At 44.8% G+C, this 22,593-nt stretch overlaps 1 protein-coding gene across 1 annotated transcript in view; it reads left to right on the forward strand.

Annotated features, from left to right (window-relative positions):
* The window catches only part of LOC145413990 (uncharacterized), a 130,652-nt gene that overhangs the window by 78,469 nt on the left and 29,590 nt on the right, over positions 1–22,593 (forward strand). Inside the window, exons 6-7 of the mRNA XM_080283563.1 lie at positions 5,800–5,928; positions 6,409–6,552. Coding sequence (XP_080139689.1) covers positions 5,800–5,928; positions 6,409–6,552 — 273 coding nt within the window. The remainder of the gene's footprint in view (positions 1–5,799; positions 5,929–6,408; positions 6,553–22,593) is intronic.

Raw genomic sequence — 22,593 nt, forward strand, 5'->3', positions numbered from 1 at the left:
GAAATTCCTGAACAACCCTCTGGATTTAAAGATATTGTTCGATGCCTGAACTACAACTGTAAACACGGAACAAGGAGGGGCTGGTCATCAGTTTATGTACAAATTTCTGTTCGCTAAGAAAATGCCAAAAAACACAAGGTACTGTAAATTATACTGTTGTATCCTTTCATCCCAAAAGCTTAACAAATATATGATTATTCTTTTCTATAAGTTACCAGCATTTTGTCAATGTCTTTATGTCTACACACGAAAGTGAGAAGAGAAACTGTATTTCTCTCGTTTCTTCTTTTTTCCAAACTCTTTTTCAACTTGGCGCCATTCCTTTATTTATGTATCAGTCAGCTACAAACGAGGCAAAATTGTTCCCTGCTCCTCTAGCCCCAGACTCCCATTTTTTCTTTTAGTTCTTTTAAATGGATTTTTGTGGATAAACGTCCGAATATAAAAACATGCAAATTCTGAGCTCCTGTGTTTTTGTATGTTCAACAATCATCAAGGCAATTTGCACAGAAGTATGTCAGTGTATTGTATCTGTGTGGTGACCATCTTGCATTCCCTTGTTAATGTTGCCAATACTGCAGTACAAAATTTCCCATAACACATGATTCATTATGTATGTAAAATTTTACCTTCGCTTAGTGATATTTGATACACCACGCCAGTGGACTTCTGAACCCATCCATCAAGGTTTACGGTTCCAATCCTAAACTCAGGACTCTTGCACACCGCAAGCCGAGCACGTTACCAATGACCCACCATAGCTTCCAATCTAATCTAATCTAACCACACACAGCCGGAACTAACTTGAACTAACCCAGCTCAAACAAGCTTGAGCCAAACTAACAACTGCCCAGGGTGTGAGAACTTGTAGCCTTCCCCTTCCCTCCCCTTCCCCTCATCCATCCCCGATCGTCTTCTCCTGCCCTCTCCTCACCTCCTTTCCCTCCCACATCCTCTCTTTTCCAATTCCTCTCCTCCCTCCCCTGACGTATCATCAACCGTCTCCACCCTTTCCCTTCCCCTCTTTCCTACTCCCTCCCCCACCCCTTCCATCCTCTTCCTCACTCATTTTCCTGTCTCTCTTCCTTCCCTCTTCCGATCCCACCTCCTTCTCTTCCCTCCCCTCTGGTTTGTCTGGCCAGGGTGGGTCTTCTAAGAGGGCGGGATTTAAACTTTTCTCTCACCCCAGCCTCTTACTCGCTCTTTTAGGGACTTTCTCTCTCTCTCTCTCTGTATTCTGTTGTTGTGTTAAGTGGGTGGATCTCTCTCTCTCTCTCTCTCTCTCTCTCTCTCTCTGTATTCTGTTGTTGTGTTAAGTGGGTGGATCTCTCTCTCTCTCTCTCTCTCTCTCTCTCTCTCTCTCTCTCTCTCTCTCTCTCGAGCACGGTGTCGCCAGCTAAACGACCTTTGATTTCCACCATTTTCCTGCATTCTTTTATAAGGGGGAATTTCAGAAGGAATTTCCGTGTAAGTGACCATAATAGATGGACCAAATAATGTTTTTATCAATAACCGTCATCTGAATTGCTATTGGTGTTGCTACCTCCGCCAACAAAGTTGAAGGAGGTTATGTATTCACCCGCGGCAGTCTCTTTGTTTGTCACCTTTCTGCTTGTGTTCAAGATACTGTACCTCAAAAAGGTGTTACCGGTTTTATTTGAAATATGGTGGACAGATGGGCATTCGGTCAAGGAAGAGTTTATTACATTTTGAGGTGAATCCGGGTCAGGATGGTGGAATAAATAATAAATTCTATGGGCGTCGGTAGAGGTATGCCTTCTCTGATACAGGTAAAGAAAACACACCAGGACCGTAGAATTATCTCTGCCAACGATGTTGGATGGAGGTGGGTTTACAAAACATCAGTCATTGGCGTTAGTGGAGGTCTGGGCTCTCTGGGTGCATTCTAGTGTTGTGTGTCGCATTCTAGTTGTCAAGTTGTCAAAAGTCTTAGTCGGAGTGAAGGTGTTGTATATGTCTGATACTCAAGAGATAATCGATCATGTAACGCTAATCCAATCAAGGCTGGTCATCTACTCTTACTTATGTACTGGACTATGATAGTCTAGTCTCGGTGACCCTACACCCCCAAGATGGTAAAATGGGATTGGCTGTTCCGTGTGTTCAGTATGGCTTGCATATGCTCGCAGTATCCTCCCTGGCTCTGAGGCTGGAAGTAGGAAGTTATCTGTTCATGTTTTGTAAACTTCTACAATAAGGAAGGGATTTCTAGGCCACGCTCCCGCCTCTTATAGTTGTCTTCTACAATACACACTAAGTTCACTGGATGTATATATCTACTCTCTCCCAGGAAAGGGACTGGTCTTACCGTGAACACGAGAGTACAAGTATTTCCAGTGGCTGCGGCATGATTTAATCCTAAGACCTAATGAATCCACTCACCCTACCACACATGCCACCGGGCTGACTGCGCCATACGGTAACTGACTGGAAACTGTATGGTCCCAGGATCGAATGCCACCAAGGAGACCAAGTGGGAGAAGTATGGAGAAAAAAACTTCCTGCGTACCGTAATGTGGCTAAAAGGAGCGGAAGAAGAAGGATGGAGATCTGTTATGCCTGACAAATATTTCCAAAACAGTGACTAGGACAACATACTTCTTAACACTACCCTCAACATCCGCAGTCAGATTTATTTTTATTACTATATTAGTATTTTATATCCGTAATTAGTTACCATAAACCACCATCACTATACAAAAAAATACCACAAAAGCAACAGCACTAAAAAAGGAAAAAATGCATCCCTCTCTCACCCATGAAGCCATCAACACAACACACCTGCCCTCTCCTCCACCCATCCATCACCCACCTGTCCACCCTAATCAATCAACCACACACAGGTATTGTACAGGGCCTGGCAAACTTTTCCACCTCCATCATGGTGGGGTAAAGCGCTGCCGAGCTGATAAGACGCGGGATAATAAAAGTGATATGGACGCTGTTATGATAATGACTCCATGTGTTTGTGGAAAACTGGGTCAGGATGATGATGGTGGGAGTGAGATGGTGGTGAGGGAGATGCTGAGGGTGGCAATGATAATGGTGGTAGTTTTGATAACGGTACTGGTGGTGATTACGTTGGTAGTTATGATGATGGTGGTGGTCGTGGTGGTTATGATGCTGGACATGGTGGAGGTCGTGTCAGATTATGTTGTTGGTGATTATGGTGGTGGTGGTGGTAGTCATGGTTATGGTGGTGGTGGTGAATAGTGATATTGACGGTGTGACTAAGACAACAGCACTATCCAGCTATGGGGGAGCCATATCACTTAAATATTAAACATATTGCCTGGAACCCTCTCCTCCCTATACTAAACATATTGCCTTGGACCCTCTCATCCCCATAAGTTCACTTAAGGTGATTATAATTAGAAATGCAAGTTCTTAACCCTTTCCACGTTGAATACAAACACCTGGAGATATACTGCTTCCTCACTAACTTGGCCTAAACTTACCATCTCTCTGGGTGTTAAACTGAAGAAATGGATCAATATTAGAATGTGATGCTGGTCATGAAGAAGTGCTACGGAATGAATATAGAGTCAGAGCAATATATTTTCTGTCAATAAGGTATGTAAAGGACGATAATCTAGGCCAAGTTGGTGTAAAGGACGTATAACAAGAATGCACCAAGGAAAAGTCACTACTGTATCTGGAAAGCTTATAAAAAAAAAAAAAAAAAAAAAAAAAAAAAAAAAAAGAGGGGTGATAATGTTAAAAAGGGGGAGGTAAAGTAAAAAAAAAAAAAAAAGGGGGGGGGAAGAGGAAGTATGGCAAAAAAAAAAATGGGAGTACGGTAAAAAAAAGAAAGAAAAAAAAAAGATAATAAAAAAAATGGGGCAAGGTAAAAAAAAAATGGGGTAAGGTAAAAAAAAAAAAAAAAGGGGGGGAGGTAAAGGAAAAACAAAAGAGGGGTTGGTAAGTGAACGCCATGCACAACTGCGACCTTGAAGAATACCCAAACGAGCAGGCCAGTAGCTGCATAACAGACCACGTACTAATGACTCGCCATGACACGCCTATTAACCCCTTCACTTCGAGATAAACCAACTACAAAAATGGCCTTCTTTATCACTAATTCCCCCAACATAGTGATGATAACAACTTTGGCAACCCAGCAAAAACGCTCACTACCTAGATGATGATGATGATGATGATAATAAACATGCGCACAAACAAACACAGCTCTACCGCCTATCCAAAAGACACACACACACACACACACACACACACACACACACACACACACACACACACACGCCTTGCATCAATACCTAAGACACGTGGCTCTCCCATGGGAGTCCTTTGAATGGAAGTGGTCGTCACGCAAATGTATGTATGTATGTATGTATTTGTATGTATGTTGTTTTATGCTCGTATACACACATAGCGTACACATATACATTCTTCCTTACCGGGGAAAATAGCAGCATTCCTTGCTATACCACATCTGAAACATGGACGAAATATTGTGGTATATGGGTTACTCTGTCATTAGGTGCAATTACTCTATTATCCATGGTACTTTTCAAGGCCTGGAAATTACATAAAAGCGTGATACAGGGCGTTTTATAAGGTTAGGTGTCATGGTGGAGATCTATCAGTGTCTGGGGAATCTGTTTTGTTTTACATCATTCGAAACCCACGAATAACTTTTTTCTTGGATGGCGCGCGCGCGCGCGCGCGCACGCACACACACACACACACACACACACACACACACACACACACACACACACACACACACACACACACACACACACACACACACACACACACAAGGACAGATAACCAGAACTGTATGCATACTCACATAACACGTACATACATACTGTAGTCACACACACGCACTCGTACGTATGTACTGTAACTATTTTAGTAAACATTCCCTCTCTTCCACCCCTCTTCTCTACCACTTTCCCCTTCTTCCATCTCCCCTCTGCTCTCCTACCTCTCCCTTTTACCTTCCTTCTGCTGCCTTTCCCTTTTCCACAGCTCTCCTCTTTCTCCTCTTTCTTCCACCTACGCCCCTCCATTCCTCCCCTTGCCTCCACCTACCTTAATCCCACTAACACACAGCCCTAACTCCACCAAACAACCACTCCCACGTCCACCTCCACTCGCCCACACATCCTCCTTCGCCGACTCTCCCTGCTCTTAAAATCCATCACTTCTCATAATCTCCGCAAGACATTCTGAGGTCTTTATCTCTCTCTCTATAACACTTTTACAACGATTGCCTCTTCATTATTTTACTTCTTGCTACCCTTCGACGACTGTACTTAGAAGAGCCTTATTGCGCTGCCTGGGTAACTGAAGGCTATATGGAACCCCTCTAGTTCGAAAAATCTCTCCTAAGCTGAGGAAAATCGTCTGGAGACAGCACGGAAAAGCTATAAGACAACGACATACCTAAGGGACTAAAGAAAATTTGTGCGCTGAAGAAATAACATGAAAAAGGGGCAGTGATTATGAAAGCTAATAATCAAAGTAAGAGTGGTAAATAAGTTGAAGTATGCTGATTTTTTTGTTTTTTATCCTTTAGGTGTAAGAATAATGATCCCACTTTCTACAACACACCACCCAATAAAAATATACCCCTTCAAATACTCACGCACACTTATTCTTATCTATATACTCCTTCATATAGTAGGCTACTCAAGAATTATATTCTCAAAAACATACCTACAAAAAAAAATAATATCTCTCTCCCCCAAAACTCTAGCCTGCCTTCTCTCCCTCACCTAAACTTTAATCCCTTGCCTCCCTGCACAGTCGCGCCTGAGATGCTGGGCAGTGTGGGCGTGGTGTGGGCGGAGGTGGGTGGGCGGGCCAGCTTGGTGTGCAGGTACCGAGCATGGCCGGCACCTGCCATCACCTGGACGAAGGAAAATCTCAACATAGGTATGCACTCCTGTCTTACTGACCTATATCTCGTTACCTTTCACTATTTAGCCTCTTCAGCCTGAGGACGTTGCACTAGTGGATTTTCTTCTTTTGAACCGATATTTTTTTTTTTTCAACTGTCACGTTTGATAATATCCTTGACTCTCTTAGCAATATATATATTTTTTCAATGCTTGTGGACGTCTAATATTTACCTTGTCTCTCGCATATATATATTTTTTTCTTTATCTTTTGCGGCTGTGATTTTCCTCTCCGTTGTTTTTCCTTCGTGTACATTCCTCTGACCATATCTTTGTGTTGTGTTTGTTGTGTCTTGGTTCACATTTCTGTATTATGTTCTTATTTTTTAGTAATCTTTTCAGTATCTATTTCTAGCTTTTTATCTACTTCCATCTATTCAGTATCTATTTGTATCTTTCTATCTGTTTGTATCTTTGTATCTACTCGCACCTAACCCCGTCTTCTACCCCCCCACAGACGGGTCGGAGGAGGTGTGGGAGTCCGGGGGTACCGGCACATCCACCCTGACCATCCCTTCTGTGGGCAGGGACGACATGGGACACTACCGATGCACCGCCACTAATCCACTCGGCACTAACTCCACTACTCTCACGCTAGCGGGTAGGTGGAATCAAAGGGTGGAAGAAGAGGGCGAAGCGTGGATGGGAGTGGGTACAAGCTCAGAAATCGATCAGCCCCGTCGCTAACTCTCAACACTAACTCCACTACTGTTGGGAGGGTCTTGAAAGGGTGTGGGTGTGGGTGGAACGGTCTTGAAAGGGTGTGGGTGTGGGTGGGACGGTCTTGAAAGGGTGTGGGTGTAGGTGGGAGGGTCTTGAAAGGGTGTGGGTGTTGGTGGGAGGGTCTTGAAAGGATGTGGGTGTAGGTGGGAGGGTCTTGAAAAGGTGTGGGTGCGGATGGGAGAATCTTGAAAGGGTGTGGGTGTGGGTGGGAGGGTCTTGAAAGGGTATGGGTGTGGGTGGGAGGGCCTTCAAAGGGTGTGGGTGTGGTGGGAGGGTCTTGAAAGGGTGTGGGTGTGGGTGGGAAGGTGTTGAAAAGGTGTGGGTGTGGGTGGGAGGGTCTTGAAAGGGTGTGGGTGTGGGTGGGAGAGTCTTAAAGAAATGAGGGTAGAGAGAACTAATAACCTGTGCCGCTAAATCCCTCGGCACTAACTCCACTACTCTCACGCTCGCAGGGCAATGGGGAAGAGGTAGGTGGAAGAGTGGGTAGATCAAATGTCAGTAGAAGAGGTAGGGGTGGAGCAGAAGGAAGGAACGTGGGTGGGTTGGTGTGGATGGAAGTGTAAACAACCGAATAACTTTACCGCAAACTCACTAGGCCATCATTCAAAAAGAAGAAAATGAAGTAAGATAAAAAGAAAGAAAAAGCTATTTCTCACGCTCTACAGCTGGGTGAGTGATGTGTGAGTGAAGTAGGAGCGGGAAATGAGAGTAAGCATTCTGGGTGAGTGTAGCTGTAAAGGAGAGACTGAAGGAAATGGTTTTGCAATTCACCTGCTTTCAAGTGAGCAGGTGACTTGAGTGGTGTGAGTGGCGCTCGGTGGGAGAGCAGGGTGAGAAAGGTAAGAGTGAAAGCAGCTTGGGTGAGACCAGCTGCAAAGAATAGAAGGTATGCGTGAATGCAATTAGGATGAGCGTAAGCGTCAAGGAGAAAGAAAAAAAGGGAGAAGGGTGTGGATGAAGGAAGTCTGGATAAAGGCACGTGTAAAGAAGAGTGAGAAAGGTGTGCGTGAAATGAATTTGGGTGGCGGCAGGTGTAAAGGAGATAATAAAAGAGAAAGCATTATCATCAACCTGCTCTCAAGTGGGTGGGTGAGTAGGGTAAGAAGGTGTAGGAGCTGAGAGTTAGAGCAGTTCGGGTGGAAGTGAGGAGAAATTACTGACGGAATAGGTACTGCCATTAATCTGTTCTCAGTACGTAGTGTGGGTGGGAACAGGTGGATGGTAGTCGGTGGAAGAGGCAGGGCTCGGAACAAGTGCGGAGAACTGATTAACTTTGCCACTACCATAACTCAATGTCCATCAACTCCAGTACACCCACGCATGCAGGTGGGTGGATAGTACGAGGGAAGGAGGAAGGGAAGGGAGGAGGGTGAAAGATGTGGGAGTTGAGCAATTTCGGTGAGAGGAGGGGTAGTGGAGAGACTGAAGCAGAGAATTTTCCCACTAATTTATTGTCACTAATTCCACTACACTCACAGGTGGATGGTTTTGCTGTCAGTGGATGTGGAAGAGTGTGGAAGGGGTGAACGTGGAAATATCAGATGTGGATTTAAGGAATGTTATGCCACCAACTTCCTTGTCATTTACCACACCTATACTGGTGATGACTGAGAAATGTGGGTGGTAGTGGGTGAGAGATTGCGGAAGGAGTGAGGGTGGGATGGAGAGGAGGGGGTAGGAGTGGGTGGATAGAAGACACTGGAGGAATATACTTTGGCACTAACTTAGGCCACTCTCAGGCAGAAAGATGAGTAGTGTGGATGAATGGAAATGGAAGAAGTGTGAAGTGGAAGTCAGTGGAAACGGTGGGGATGGAAGTGGACTGAGGTGGAACGGGGAAGAACAAAAGGTAAAAGGAACAGGGATTCAGCAGGTGAACTAAAGGTTAATTAGTGGAGAACATTTTTAAGATTATCCGCTAGTTAGAATCAGCTCCAAGAATCTTTAACACCACTGAATTTTGCTTACCTAACAGCTAAATTTATCCAAACTCAGTCGACTACATAAGACACGCACCTGGCAACGTGAGTGAGATTCACTTACGGCGTGCATGCTTTATTGAAACATATTTAACGGTTCCCTGGACATGATGATAACAAATTACAGCACCGCAGTTGTTGCTCTGGCACCTGTCTTATCTAAAACATGAACCCAGTGGACTGCAGGCTTTCGGGGATCTGTGAAGTAACTGAGGGACATTGAACCACCCAGTTATATCAGTGCCAAAGTAAGAACAAGAACACGACAACAGGGGACTCCATTCAATTCCCACTTACATTTAGGTACATCAAGAAATGGATTAGAGAGAATAGTAAGTGGTGTGAATGCTGTTGCTGTCACTATGCATTACCTGGTCCCACACCTCACTTGCGTCAAAAGCAGCTCTGTCCACACGGAAAAATAAAGGATGATACGGCTGAGATATGCCCGTCCTGGTGTCTCTCTATGCACCTTTGAATAAACCGGTGTGTGTGTGTGTGTGTGTGTGTGTGTGTGTGTGTGTGTGTGTGTGTGTGTGTGTGCACATTATCATCAATATGTGCCTGGCTCTGTGTGTACGTCGTAACTGTACCTTGACGTGTGTGCATTTTCGTGACTACGTGAAAGTATATTTCCATGGAAGTTTATGTGCACGAACTTCAGCACATGTGCGTGTGTGTGCGTCAAAATAAAAGTGAGTGTGGGAGAGGGTGAAATATATGAAAGGGAATGTGTCTGAGTGCGTACGACTGAGGAAGGAAATTGGGTTTATCGAAATGTCGGAGAGAGAGAGAGAGAGAGAGAGAGAGAGAGAGAGAGAGAGAGAGAGAGAGAGAGAGAGAGATGTGAGCAGGAAGAAGTGTAAACATGGAAAGCTGGAGAAAGGGAGGATGTTTGTGTGAGAGTGATACGATGTGACAAGGGAAAATTCGAGAGAGAGAGAGAGAGAGAGAGAGAGAGAGAGAGAGAGAGAGAGAGAGAGAGAGAGACGCGGAAGAAAGTAAGCAAGAGAAACAAGGAAAGGTTGAAAGAGAGGGAGAGTAAGACAAACTTCAAAGTGAGAAAGTAGGAAAGGGAAACGTGTAAATGAAAGCAAGAAGGGAGGGGAAGAGGGTGAGACTGAGAAAATGCAATACAAAGAGAGTGAGAGAGAGGAAGGAAGAAACAGAGAAGTGAAATGGAAGACGTAGAGAGAGAGAGCTAGAGAGAGAGAGAGAGAGAGAGAGAGAGAGAGAGGTGGGGGCAAACCACACAGATCTTGCGTTCTTAGCTTGGTTGCCCAGTTAAACATACAGCTATACTCCCTACTTACAGAAATAAAATGCAGGTTAACAAAGCAAACCCTTCTCTCCTCTACCCTTCACCCTCAACACCATACAAGATTATAGGTAGAAAAAACTCCCTGCACGATTAAGAGACATGAAGGGAAATTTTATAGAAACGGTAGAAAACAGTAATAAAGCGACCAATCCAAAAAATATACCATACTCTTCTTAGTATAACTTTTGCCCAAAATTACCGTCTCTCTGCCTTGAATTATGCATTTAGAATCAAAGAGTTAGGATTGTAAGCACACATCACTCAGGCTTAAGTGTTTCGTCCAGAACATCAATACCTGCGAATGGATGCTTTGTTACATGAAAGGAAGTTACCCGCACGATATCTGGTTAAGTTTCAACCAAAAATGCTTTACGGCAGACTTTATCTCTTGTTTATCAACGAGATGTACTGTCGCATATCTGCCTCAACAACGCCGGGAACAGTAGGGTGGATTATTTAGTCTGCTATTTTTCTTCTGGCCGTGTTTGCTAACCCAATATACCAAAGACTATTCCATTCTGCTGCTGGAATGCTTATTAACATTTTAAGTAACTCGGGGTCCGGCGTCTGAACACATGTGGGTCAAATGTGAAGGAATGATCTAAATCTTAACATCGGTGACATGATTTTTTAAAACATTAACCCCGTCAGAACGATGTGTGTGTGTGTGTGTGTGTGTGTGTGTGTGTGTGTGTGTGTGTGTGTGTGTGTGTGTGTGTGTGTGTGTGTGTTATTCTTATAGCTAGACAATTTTTCTCGGTTTAGCGTATCTCCGCAAATAAATGTGCCACAAACTCTCCCATTACCTCTTTCAGATCGACGACGCCTATAAAATTTCACTCTTCTTACCGCCACACGATATTACAGAGCACAGGGGAGACCTCTCGTACTGGAGGGGTTAAAACGCTGGATGAAACTCCCTCACCATCGACATCTGGATAAGGAGTAAAAATACGCTTTACAGTTGATGGAATTAATTAAACTACACCACGGTCTCTCTCTCTCTCTCTCTCTCTCTCTCTCTCTCTCTCTCTCTCTCTCTCTCTCTCTCACTCTCTCTCTCTAACACATCAAAGCAGATGCATTATTATTCCTTTACACAAAAGTTGAAGAAAACCAGACCTGAAAGACACAGTGTAGTATTATATCCACATTCGAGTAAGGAGGTGTGTGTGTGTGTGTGTGTGTGTGTGTGTGTGTGTGTGTGTGTGTGTGAGAGAGAGAGAGAGAGAGAGAGAGAGAGAGAGAGAGGAAAAAGTGGACAAAAGAGAAAGGGTGTAAGAGGGCGGAAATGAGTGAGTCTGGAAGAGTGAGAAAGTCGGCAGGTGTTGAGAGCGAGAGAGAGAAAAAGGTGTGGGCAAGAACGAGGCAAAGGAAGTGAAAGATAGCGAAAGAGTGAAGGTGGGGACTGGGAAAGTGAGAGAGTGATAGAATGTAAAGAAGAAAATAGGAACACTGAATAATAGAATGATTGATAAATGCAAGTAAATAAAGCCAAATGGATGAGCAGACAGAATGATATGGAAACAAATATAAAGGCATAAGTCAAGATAATCGAGATAGATAGATAGATAGATAAATAAAAACGGAGGAACTGAATGAATGAACTAGAGAAAGATGCTGTGATATATAAACGGAAATACACACACACACACACACACACACACACACACACACACACACAGGTACATATAAATATAGGCCATATAAACTTATAATAATTGAACTGGGTAGATGTAGAGATAGAAATATATACACACAGAGCAACTGGCAGACAGAGAATAGATAAACAGACAGATATATATAGAAAGATCCGAAGAAAGATTGATATATAAAGGTCAAATCTATACAGCATACAGAATTTTTATAAAGACTGTAGTGGAAATTAGAAATAATAACAATATAAATACAACGAGGAGAAAGAGGGAATGATTTGGTGTGTGCGAATTTAGTACAGTAGAAGAGGATAAACGTGAGAGAGAGAGAGAGAGAGAGAGAGAGAGATATGCGAACATGAAATACTGTGAAGAATATCAACAGAATATTCGCATGAGAAAGGAAGAAAGAAAAAGAGGAAGAACCCAAGAAACAAGACAAACCAACAGAAAATTAGTGAGAGAACGCCAGGGAAGGGTAACTAAAAGATAGAGAAAGTGAGCCAGGGAATCAGTGAGTGTGAGAGAGTGTGAGCGAGGGATTCCGGGCATGTGGAGTGTGAAGGAGAGATAGGAGAAGCTGTCAGTGAGTGTGTGAAAGCCGGTGTGAGGAAGGCAAAATGAGAGAGAGAGAGAGAGAGAGAGAGAGAGAACCGTAAAGCAAGGCCCACGGAGTTTCCTCATACCCCACACCTGACACTTCATACAAAACACTTAACCCCTTATAACATACTCCTGATAGTTTCCCTGCTACATGACACCTGACACCTTATACTAATTCCCTGATACATTGCAAAAGACCTCAAACCACACAATTTGTTCCACCTGACACTTTGCCCTGACTCCTCACACCTTATACCGTAGTCCTGATATCATTTTACCGGAGAATCGGCATCTTATAAAACAGCTGATATATCGTCACCTGACACCTCATACCAACACCCCTTTTACCTTAGCTTGGTCCAGATTTTCGTCCTTCTGCTGCTACCGGTATTTTACGTAGATCGGTGGTAGACAAGGCAATGCTGAAACTCGATGTCTTTTCCATTGCACTTCTTCGTGACTGGCATCCTATTCTAAGTGTTTATCCTTTGTTACAAGTCAGCATGCAAGATGAAGAGAAGGCAATTTTAGGCCAAGCTTGAGTACAATGGGTTAGCGGCTGACATTCCATACATTCGTCATCCGTTTATTTTCATTCGACTCTGAACTACTACTACTACTACTACTACTTCAAATAATAATAATAATAATAATAATATCATTATTATTATTATTATTATTAAAAGTTTCGTTTCCGAAGTCCAGTTAGTTTTCGTACACACAGCAACAGAAGACTGATCCTAAGCAAACCTCACACATCACCACATGGGCACTAATACCCACCACTTGTACTGCGATATACTCGAGACATCACATTCAGATCTGGTATTAATTGGGGTGTTTTTATGATGACTGATGGTACAATGGGGACAATTCTATGCTGTGACAGCGAGGTCTTAAGGAAAAGCACTGAACACGGCGGTATCGAACTGAAATCCTGAAACTGTCTTACGTGACCCTGCAGTCCCCACTACCCCTTCCTGTCCACTCTGTCATCCCCTCCTCCTGACACCCTACCTTATACCCAACACCCTGTACCGTATTCCTGACTCTGCTTCCCCCGGAGTAGGTATATACTGAAAGGCACAGCTCGAACTACCCCACACCCACCATGCGGTCTACCCCATATGCTCAATCCCACTGGCCTACCTTCAACTTCCCCAAAACACCCCAAACATCCTTGACATCATACTTTAGCCCTTTCTCAAACCCTAAACCTCTTTATAAGTAAATAAATAAATAAATAAACTTCCCCCAAAATATCCCACTACCGCACCATCCCTTCTCCCATCCCAACGTCACCTCCGTCTCCCCTCCTCCACTTTAAGTTCCCCTCGAGGTATATTTTATCTCCTTGCCTACCCATCACTTCCTCGCAATCCTCTACCCAACCGCGGTGAAGGGAAGGATACATTACGTTCCCTGGAATATATATATATATATATATATATATATATATATATATATATATATATATGTATGTATATTCTCTCTCAGTAGCCAGAAAACCCCCCACTATCCCTCCACCACCAGCACCTACAACCTTTCCAACCATTCAACCCATCAAAAAAAAAAGAAAAAAAAAAAATCCATTCCTAAGTTTCCTCCGGTGCTGTATTTTACCTCCTTTGCCTTCCATCTCAGTGGCCAGGAACCTCCCACAACCCCTCCGCCACCACCTCCACCTCCGGAAAAAGCAATCAATCAAACTTTTCTCATGCTTCCTTCAAGAGGGGGTTTTGCGGGAAGGTGGAAGGTGAATTTTTTTTTTCCTTGAGTTTCATTTCCTCTTTTTTCTTGACGTTCATTTTTTCCCTTGAGATTCATTTCCTCTTTTCTTGACGTTCTACATTTGTTTCCCTGAAATTCATTTCCTCTTTTTCTTGATGTTTTTTTCTTGAGTTTCATTTCCTTTTTCTATTAACGTTCTTTATTTGTTTCTTTGAGTTTCATTTCCTCTTTTTTCTTGACATTCTATATTTTTTCCCCTGAGTTTCATTTCCTCTTTTTTCTTGGCGTTCTTCGTTTTTTTTTTTCACTGAGTTTCATTTCCTCAATTATCTTGACATTCTTTAAGTTTTTCCCTTGAGTTTCATTTCCTCTTTTATCTTGACATTCTTTGAGTTTTTCCCCTGAGTTTCATTCTTCTTTCTTTTTCTTGACTTTCTTGATCTTCTAATTTTCTTCTCAATTTATTTTATGTATTTGGGGCTGGAGTCCTTTTTTCCCTTGAATTATTCTAGTTTCTTTCAATTTTCTTTTTTTGTGTGCTTTTCAGGTTTTCTGTATTTCGCTTGATTTCTTATTTTTCTTTACTTATTTATCTATCTGACTTCTCCTCTGGGGGGGTGGCCTTGGACTCTCTCTCTCTCTCTCTCTCTCTCTCTCTCTCTCTCTCTCTCTACGTCCCTATCCATCCATCTCCCTCACTCTCCCTCGCCGGTTTACAGGGAAAACGTCACTCATCGCCTGCAGAGAGAGAGTAAGCCTGGAGGAAAGGGGAGGGGAGGATAGGAAAGGGAAGGGGAGAGGAAAAAATGGGAGGTGAGAAAATGGAAAGGGAGGGGAGAGAAGGGAAGGAAGGGGAGAACAAGGAGGGGAGGGAAGGGGAGAAAAGGGAAGGGGGAACAGGGAGGGGAGAGGAGGGGAGAAAAGGGGAGAGGGCAGAAAAGGGAAGGAAGGGAAGAACAGGGAGGGGAGGAGAGGGGAGAAAAGGGGAGAGGGCAGAAAAGGAGGAGGAAAGGTGAGAAAAGGGAGGGGAGGAGAGAAAAGGGAAGGAAGGGAATGGGAGAAAAGGGAGGGGAGGGAAGCGATGAAAAGGGAGGGGAATGGTGGGAACGGAAGGGGAGAAAAGGGAGGGGCGGAGGGAAGGGAACGGGAGAAAAGGGAGGGAAGGGAAAGGAGGGGGAGAAAAGAGAGGGGAGGAGGCAATCTGGAAGTAGGACGGGGGAAGGAGGGGAAGAGGAAATTTAAGGAAGAGGGATGGCGTGGAAAGGGGAAAAGGAAGGGCGAAAGGAAATGGGTGAGGAAAGAGAAACAGGGAGGGAATGAAGGGAGAGGGGAAAAAGGAAGAAGGGGAGGGAAATGGAAGGGAGGAAAAGAGAAGGGGAAGAAAAGAGGGGAAGAGAAGAAGGGGAGGGAAAGGGAAGGGAGGAAAAGAGGAGGGGAAGAAAACAGGGGGAAAGGGGAAAGTGGGGAAGAAAAGAGGGGAAGACGAGGAGGAGTGGAAAGATGACCAAGGGGAATGGATGATGAAGGGAGTAAGGGGAGTAAGGGAAAAATTAAATGGGAGTGGGGAGAGGAGGAAAACATTAGAGGGGAAATGAGAAGGGGAATCAAAGGGGAAATGGAGGGTGAAAGAAGTGAGAAAGGGGGAAAGTTCAAAGAGAAACAGGGAATGGATGGTAAGGGGAAAGATGGGACGTGAGAGGAGGGAAGGAAGAAACGATAAGTGTTTGGAGGAAGTGAGGGGAATGGAGAGGGGGAAAGACCGAAGGGGAAAGAGGGAACTGATGCTGAAGAGAAACTGGAAAGGTGAGGGGAATGGGAAGGGAGATGATGTGAAAGGAGGAGGAGGAGGAGGAAGAGGATGAGGAGGAGGAGAAGGAGAAGAAGGAGGAGGAACTAAAAGGGGGGAAGGATGATGGAAGGAAGGGGGGAAGGATGATGGAAGGAAGGGGGGAAGTGAGGGAAAGAGTGAAGTGAAGGGAAATAGGAGGGGAGAGGGGAATGGGGAAAAATCAGAGGGTAAAAATGGAATGGACCGTGAGGGATGAGTAGGGTAGACAGGGGAGTGGAAATGGGAAAAGACCAGAGGGGAAAGACGGAATGGGTGGTGAGGGGAAGTTGGGGAGGCGGAAGAAAACCGAGGGGAGCGTCACTCATTGCTTATACGTAAACTTAAGTCGAGGGGAGAGGCTGGGGTGGGGAGAGGGGGATGAGGGGGAGGGGGAGGGGGAAGATGGACAGGAGGATGAGGAGGGAGGAAGGAGGATGAGGGGCAAGAAGTATATGGAGGGAAGGTGGTAAGAGGGATAGGAAGGGGTATGAGGCTAGGGAGAAGATGGAAAGAAGGAGACAGTAGGAGGAAGATATATCAGAAGGGAATTGAGAGGGATACGAAAGGGAGAGAAGGGGGATGTGGGAGAAGGGGGATGTGGGAGAAGGGGGATCAAGGGAAGGAGGGAGGGAGGAAGGACAGAGAGGAAACTTGGAGAGGGAGCGAATGAGAGGAAGAAGGGATGCGAAGGATAAATATGTGAAGGGAACGGGGGAGGAGGTGGGTGAAGGTGAGATGAGAAGAGCGGTGGTGGGAAGGACAAGGAAGAAGGAAGGAAGGAAGAGAATAAAGAAGGGAGTGACAGGGTAAGGAGTGAAGGGTAGGAGTAAGAGAAGGGAAGGGCAGTGGAGCGATGAGTGAGAAGCGAAAGAAAGAGGGAGAAGGAAAGGGAAGAATGAGAAGGGAAGGGAAGACGACACAAGGGGAAGGGGTGATGGAAGGGAGGAGATAAAGGGGAAGAATTGAGGCATTGATGAAAATGGAGGGGTGAGGTAATGGGTGGGGAGGAGGGGAGAGAGGATGGGACAGAAGTGGAAGGGAGAAGAAGATGAAGGGAGGATATAGGGGTAGTGTGAGGGGCAGGCAAGAGTGGTAAGAGGGGAGGGAATGCCTGAAGGGAAATATAAGGGAGGTACGACAAGGGGAAAAGGAGGGAAGGGGTTCAGAATGGGGAGAAAAAAAGGGAATGGTGTGATACGAGGGGAGGAAACGGGTGGGGAATAGCTGGCGGGAAAGAGGAGGGGAGTGAAAGAGGGGGGGATGGGGACAGGGAAGTGGTTGGTACGTGGGGATGGACATACCTAAGAGGAGGGAGGGTTTGGAGGCCAAGGGAGTATAGAGGAGGAATGGAGGGAGGAAGAGGAAATAAGGAGGAAGAAGGGAAAGAAGGGAGGGTTGGAAAGGAGCAAGAGAGGAGGAAAGTGGATAAGACGTGGCAGGGGTGGGGTTCAGGAGAGAGCTGGGGAGGGTAGAGAGGGACAGAAGGGGGTAGGAATCAGGGAAGGGGTAGGAAGAGGGGAGGGAAGAGAGGAAGGGGTTGGGAGAGTGGAGGGAAGAGAGGAAGGAACATGGGGCCTCGGGAGGGGAATGGAGATAGGGGAGTGGGGGAGAGAGGCCTGGAGAAGAAGGGATAGGGACTCGGGGGAAGAGGGGAGGGGGGCTCGGGGGAGAGGGGAATGGGGGTGAGGGGAAGAAATGGGTTAAAATTTACGAGCAACGGGAGAGTTATGACTGAGGGGAAAGTTTAGGGCTTAGGGGCAAAAATTTGAGCGCAGGGATAATTAGTCCCAAAAGTTTTTTACATTAATTTTTATATCTTATACACCACTTTTAATCATTTCACACTTTTATAATAACTTCTTCACTTTACTCCCATCTTTCGGTTTTCTTCCTTTCTATTTGCGTTTTTACTTTTTTTTTTTTTGTTTTTTTTGGGGGGCCCATGTTTTGGTTGATATCTTTACTACTTTTTAATCAGTTCACACTTTTTAAATAATTTCTTTACTTCATTCCCTTTTCCCTTCTTCCTTGCTTCTTCACGCCAGTCATTTGTGTTCATATTATATTTCTTCATAATACCATTACTGTTACTACTTCAGCTCTATGACGTTTTATTCCTTTATATTTATACTTCCAGGCGGATTTAATCACCTAAGGAGGGATCGGTAATGGTGAAAGGGTTACTGAAGGCTATTATCAAACTCCAAATCTTTCCCTGCCTGAACATATTGGTCTGGAGAGAGCAGTAACGAAACGGAAGGGTCGCCGCAGGAAAAATAAAAAATAAAAGTACCTTCTTAACTTCCCTTCCACTTCCAATTTTCCTGCTGTCTTGATGTACTTCTTTTTCACCTCTTCGTTTTTTTCAGCGCCTTTTTCTTTTTTTTTTAACAATACTTTCTCCCTTCATTATTATCGTCGCTCTTACTTTCTTGTAGCTGACCACAAACGATTTTATTACCAAGTGCAAATCCTTAACCACTTCAGCACGATGAGTTTTATGTTGATTTTATTCCTGCTACTACAAAAAAAAAATAATAATAATAATAATTCGGTGCAGGAAAGCCCCCTAATAGTGCAAGGTTTAAGGAGGACTGTGACTACCATTCCATTTCTATAAGTCTGTTCTACTCTAAATATGACAGTCTAGAAACACAATGAATAATATGAAAAAACGAGAAAAGCGCCGTCGTATCCAGTGATTTAACTAGTTTTTCTTCATTTCCTTATACCTCCGCTATTTTTGTTTTTACCATTTTTCAATAGCACCGGATGACTTTACTCACCTAAAAAAAGATCCCTCTAAAAAAAAAATAATAATAATACAGACTAATATAGTTCCTCCATGTTGAGAAGTCTCCCCTAAGCTGAAGAAAATCGTCTGAAGATGACAAGAATAAAATTAGGAAAAACACCACCATAAAGAAAAAAAAAAAAATACAGATTGAACATTTCCTCCCGTATTTTCTTTTATTTTTTCAATTTTGGGATATTTCGACGACAATTTTCTTTCCTCCATAATAATACCGTAAGAGCAGCCAGGGTCCGACTAACTCCTTGTCTTAGGCAGGGTACGTCTCAGATTAATAAGGTGATATATTCTTAAGAACCTCCCAAGCCACCGTCATCAAAAATTTAACTGCGAAACTATTTGAAGTGGACGATATCAGTGGAGACTTTGCGTAACTGTGTGTGTGTGTGTGTGTGTGTGTGTGTGTGTGTGTGTGTGTCTGTGTGTGTCTTTGTGTCTGTGTGTGTGTAAACTATTTGGAGTGGACGATATCAGAGGAGAATTTGTGTAACAGTGTGTGTGTGTGTGTGTGTGTGTGTGTGTGTGTGTGTGTGTGTGTGTGTGTAAACTATTTGGAGTGGACGATATCAGTGGAGAATTTGTGTAACAGTGTGTGTGTGTGTGTGTGTGTGTGTGTGTGTGTGTGTGTGTGTGTGTGTGTGTGTGTGTGTGTGTGTGTGTGTGTGTGTGTGTGTGTGTGTGTGTGTGTGTGTGTGTGTGTGAGAGAGAGAGAGAGAGAGATGAGGGGATGAAGGGGGGGGGTGGAATATTTCGTGTAAGTGGTGAGAAGGAAGTCAGTATGAGGGAAGTGGAGGAAGGGAAGTCAGTACGAGAGGAGAGGCGGAAGGAAAGCCAGTATGAGGGGAGGGGCGGAAGGGACGTCAGTATGAGGGAAGGGGAGGAAGGGAAGTATGGGGGGAGGGGAAGAAGGGAAGTCAGTATGAGGGGAGGGGAGGAAGGGAAGTCAGTATGAGGGGAGGGAAGGAAAGCCAGTATGAGGGGAGGCGAGGAAAGGAAGTCAGTATGAGGGGAGGGGAGGAAGGGAAGTCAGTATGAGAGGGGGTAATGAGGTCAGGGAAAGATGGGGAGGCAAGGAATCACCCTTTGGGGGATAAGGAGCTGCAGGAGGGAGGAGGGGGTAGCTAAAACACGCAAATAAATTCTTCACTGAGGGGAAAACGAGAGGGGAAATAAGCACATGAGGGGAAAAATCATTGAGTAAACAACTATTACGATGGAAATGTGAGGGGAGAAACGTGTATATGGGGGAAAAATATATAAGCGTAAACAACCATAATGAGGGGAATGTGAGGGGAACACGTGCATAACGAAATAGTGAGGGGAAAGTAGCATACGTATGGAAGTGAGGCTTAGACTTTTGAGGGAGGACACAAGTCAAGAGTGGGGGGAGGAGAAATTATTTACTGGAGAAGAAAAAGGGTGTTGAGTTAGATGGAAAGACAGATAAAAAAGGAAGTCAGGAGTGTTGTGGTGTTGGTGTGGATGTGCTGGAGTATCTTAGGAAGTGTACCTGGAGTTGCTCTGGCCATCTGGGGAGTGAGAGACTGACTAGGAGTGTGTATGGTATATCGGTGAGGTGGATGGAGAGGGGAAAGAAGGAGGATGAGGTGGAGGGAGGGAGGAGAAACGGAGGATGAGGTGGAAGGACGGGACGGAAAGGTGTATGCATGAGAATGGTGTGAGACGGAGATAGGGCAGCCTGAATGAGGAAGACAGGGCTACATGGTGGAGATCTGTTTGTGGCCACCCCCTCCATAATTAAATATAGAGGAAATAACCATATGAGGAGAAAATAAATAAGGGGAAACAATGGCAAAAAATGTGAAACGTAAAAAAAAATGGAAAATATGAGGGGAACAAGACACCACAAAGCAAATACATGAGGGGATTTATTTACTATAAAAGTGAAAATTATGAGGGGAAAGAAGTACAAAAAAAAATGAACGAGAAAGTGTCCATATGAAGGGAAATAGACAATGAATTAATCGTGAAAACTGCATCTAAGAGGAGGAAAACCGTGAGAGGAAAACCGCACGAGGGGAAAAACTGCAAGAGGGTGAAATCTTGAAGGAAAAACTGTAAGAGGGGAAACTATAAAGATGAAGATGTAAGAGGGGAAAACAAGAGGAAAAAAAGGAGTGTGGGGAAATCTATAAGTGAGGGAAACTGCAAGAAGAACACCTGTACGAGGGGAAACTTATGAGAAATGGGAAATGTAAGAGGAGAAAATTGTAAAACGGGAAAGAGGGGAATAACGACAAGAGGGGAAGTACCGTAAAAAGGGATGGGAGGTAACGGAAGAGGGCAAACAGAACGTGAATAAACCCATAGATAAGGACAGTCGGTGGGAGAGGAGGACCATCTAAGGGGAAACTGAGGGGAAACTGAATAAGGAGATAATTGTATGAAGGAAACAGCCTATGACGGGAAAACCACAAGAGGAAGAAACAAACTGGAAAAATCGTGAGGACAAACCGTAAGTGGGGAAAATCTTCAGGCAGAGAAAATCCGTATGAAAAGAAAATCGTAAAAGGAAAACCATTATGGAGAAAATCACACGAACAATGACCCGTCTGAGGGGGGTAAAAAAAAAAAAAGCATGGGAAACATTTTTAGGCAGGTAGCTGGAAAAATATAATATCAAGACAGGAATATGAGAGAGAGAGAGAGAGAGAGAGAGAGAGAGAGCCAGTGGTGGGTGAGAGATTGGAAGGTGGGTGGGCAGAGTGTGAGGGGCCAGACTTTGATGCGGTGAATTAGGAGGAAGGGCCGGGGTGCTGATGCAAGGCCTAATCCCTTTGTAAGACACCTAATCGTTCATCACTGGAGCCAGGGAGGGGGAGAGGGGGAAGGAGGTGGGAGAGGGATGGGGGGCAAGGAAAGGAAAGGAGGGATGGGAAGAAGAGAGGGAAGAGGAGGGGCACGGGAAGGGGAACAGGGAGAGTGGAGTAAGGGAAACGAAGGGGAAACTGAGGTGAAGGGGAGATTAGGGGGAAGAGGAGAAGGATGGGAGAGAGGGGGGACAGGGAAAAGGGGAAGAGAGAGAGAGAGAGAGAGAGAGAGAGAGAGAGAGAGAGAGAGAGAGAGAGGAGGAGGAGGAGGAGAAGGAGGGGAAAGGGAAGGGGGACAAGGGAGGCAGAGTCAGGGAAAGGTATGAGATCGAGGAGGAGGAGGAGGAGGAGAGGGGAGGGAAGGTGGGGAGATGGGGAAGAGAAAAGAGGAAGGATGAAAGGGAAAGGAAGTGGGTGAAGGGAGGAGAGGGAATGGAAGGAAGAGAGTTAAGAGTTGGAAAAAGACTGGTAGGAACTGAGAGAGGAAGATAAGAGAGAGGGAATGGGAGAGAACGAAAGGGAGAGGAGAGGAGGAGAGGGAGAGAGAGGGGGGAAGGAGAGCGAGAGAAGGAGGGAAGGGGAGGGAGAAGAGTTACGTGGAGGCTGAAGACAGAAGAGGAAGCAGGTAAAACGAAAAGGAGAATGAGCAGAGAGGAGGGAAGGAGGGGGGAAGAGGGATGAGGGGAGGAAGATATCTGATGAGGGAGAAGAAAAGCGGGAGGAAGGAGGTAAAAAGGAAAAGATGGGGGGTTGGGAGGTAATGAAGGAATGAAAGGAGGAGGTAGAGAGGATGGGGGGATAGGGATGGGTAGAGAGGGAGGAAGAGAAAGGAGGAAAAAAGAATGAGGGAGGGAAGTAGAGGGACAAACAGAAAAAAGAGAGCAATGGAGACAGGTGGGAGGGAAGCAGAGGAGAGAGGGAGGTACGGAAAACAGAGGAAAGGAGAAATGGAGGAGAGAAGCAGGGGAAGAAGGAGTGAGGCAGTGAGGAGATAGAGAGGTAAAGAGAAGTGGAGAGAAGGTAGAGAAGAAAGGAGGAAGGAGACTGGAATGGAAATTTGAGGAGTGTGATGCTTAAAGGAATGAAGGAAGATAGAAAGGAAGGAAGGAAGCAAGGAAGAAAAGAAGGAATGAAGGAAAAAGACTGAGAGTTTAGTGGA

This window comes from Coenobita brevimanus, chromosome 98 (assembly GCF_032717465.1).
Source record: "Coenobita brevimanus isolate Jiangsu-jjx chromosome 98, ASM3271746v2, whole genome shotgun sequence".
In the NCBI taxonomy this organism is placed as follows: Eukaryota; Metazoa; Arthropoda; class Malacostraca; order Decapoda; family Coenobitidae; genus Coenobita; species Coenobita brevimanus.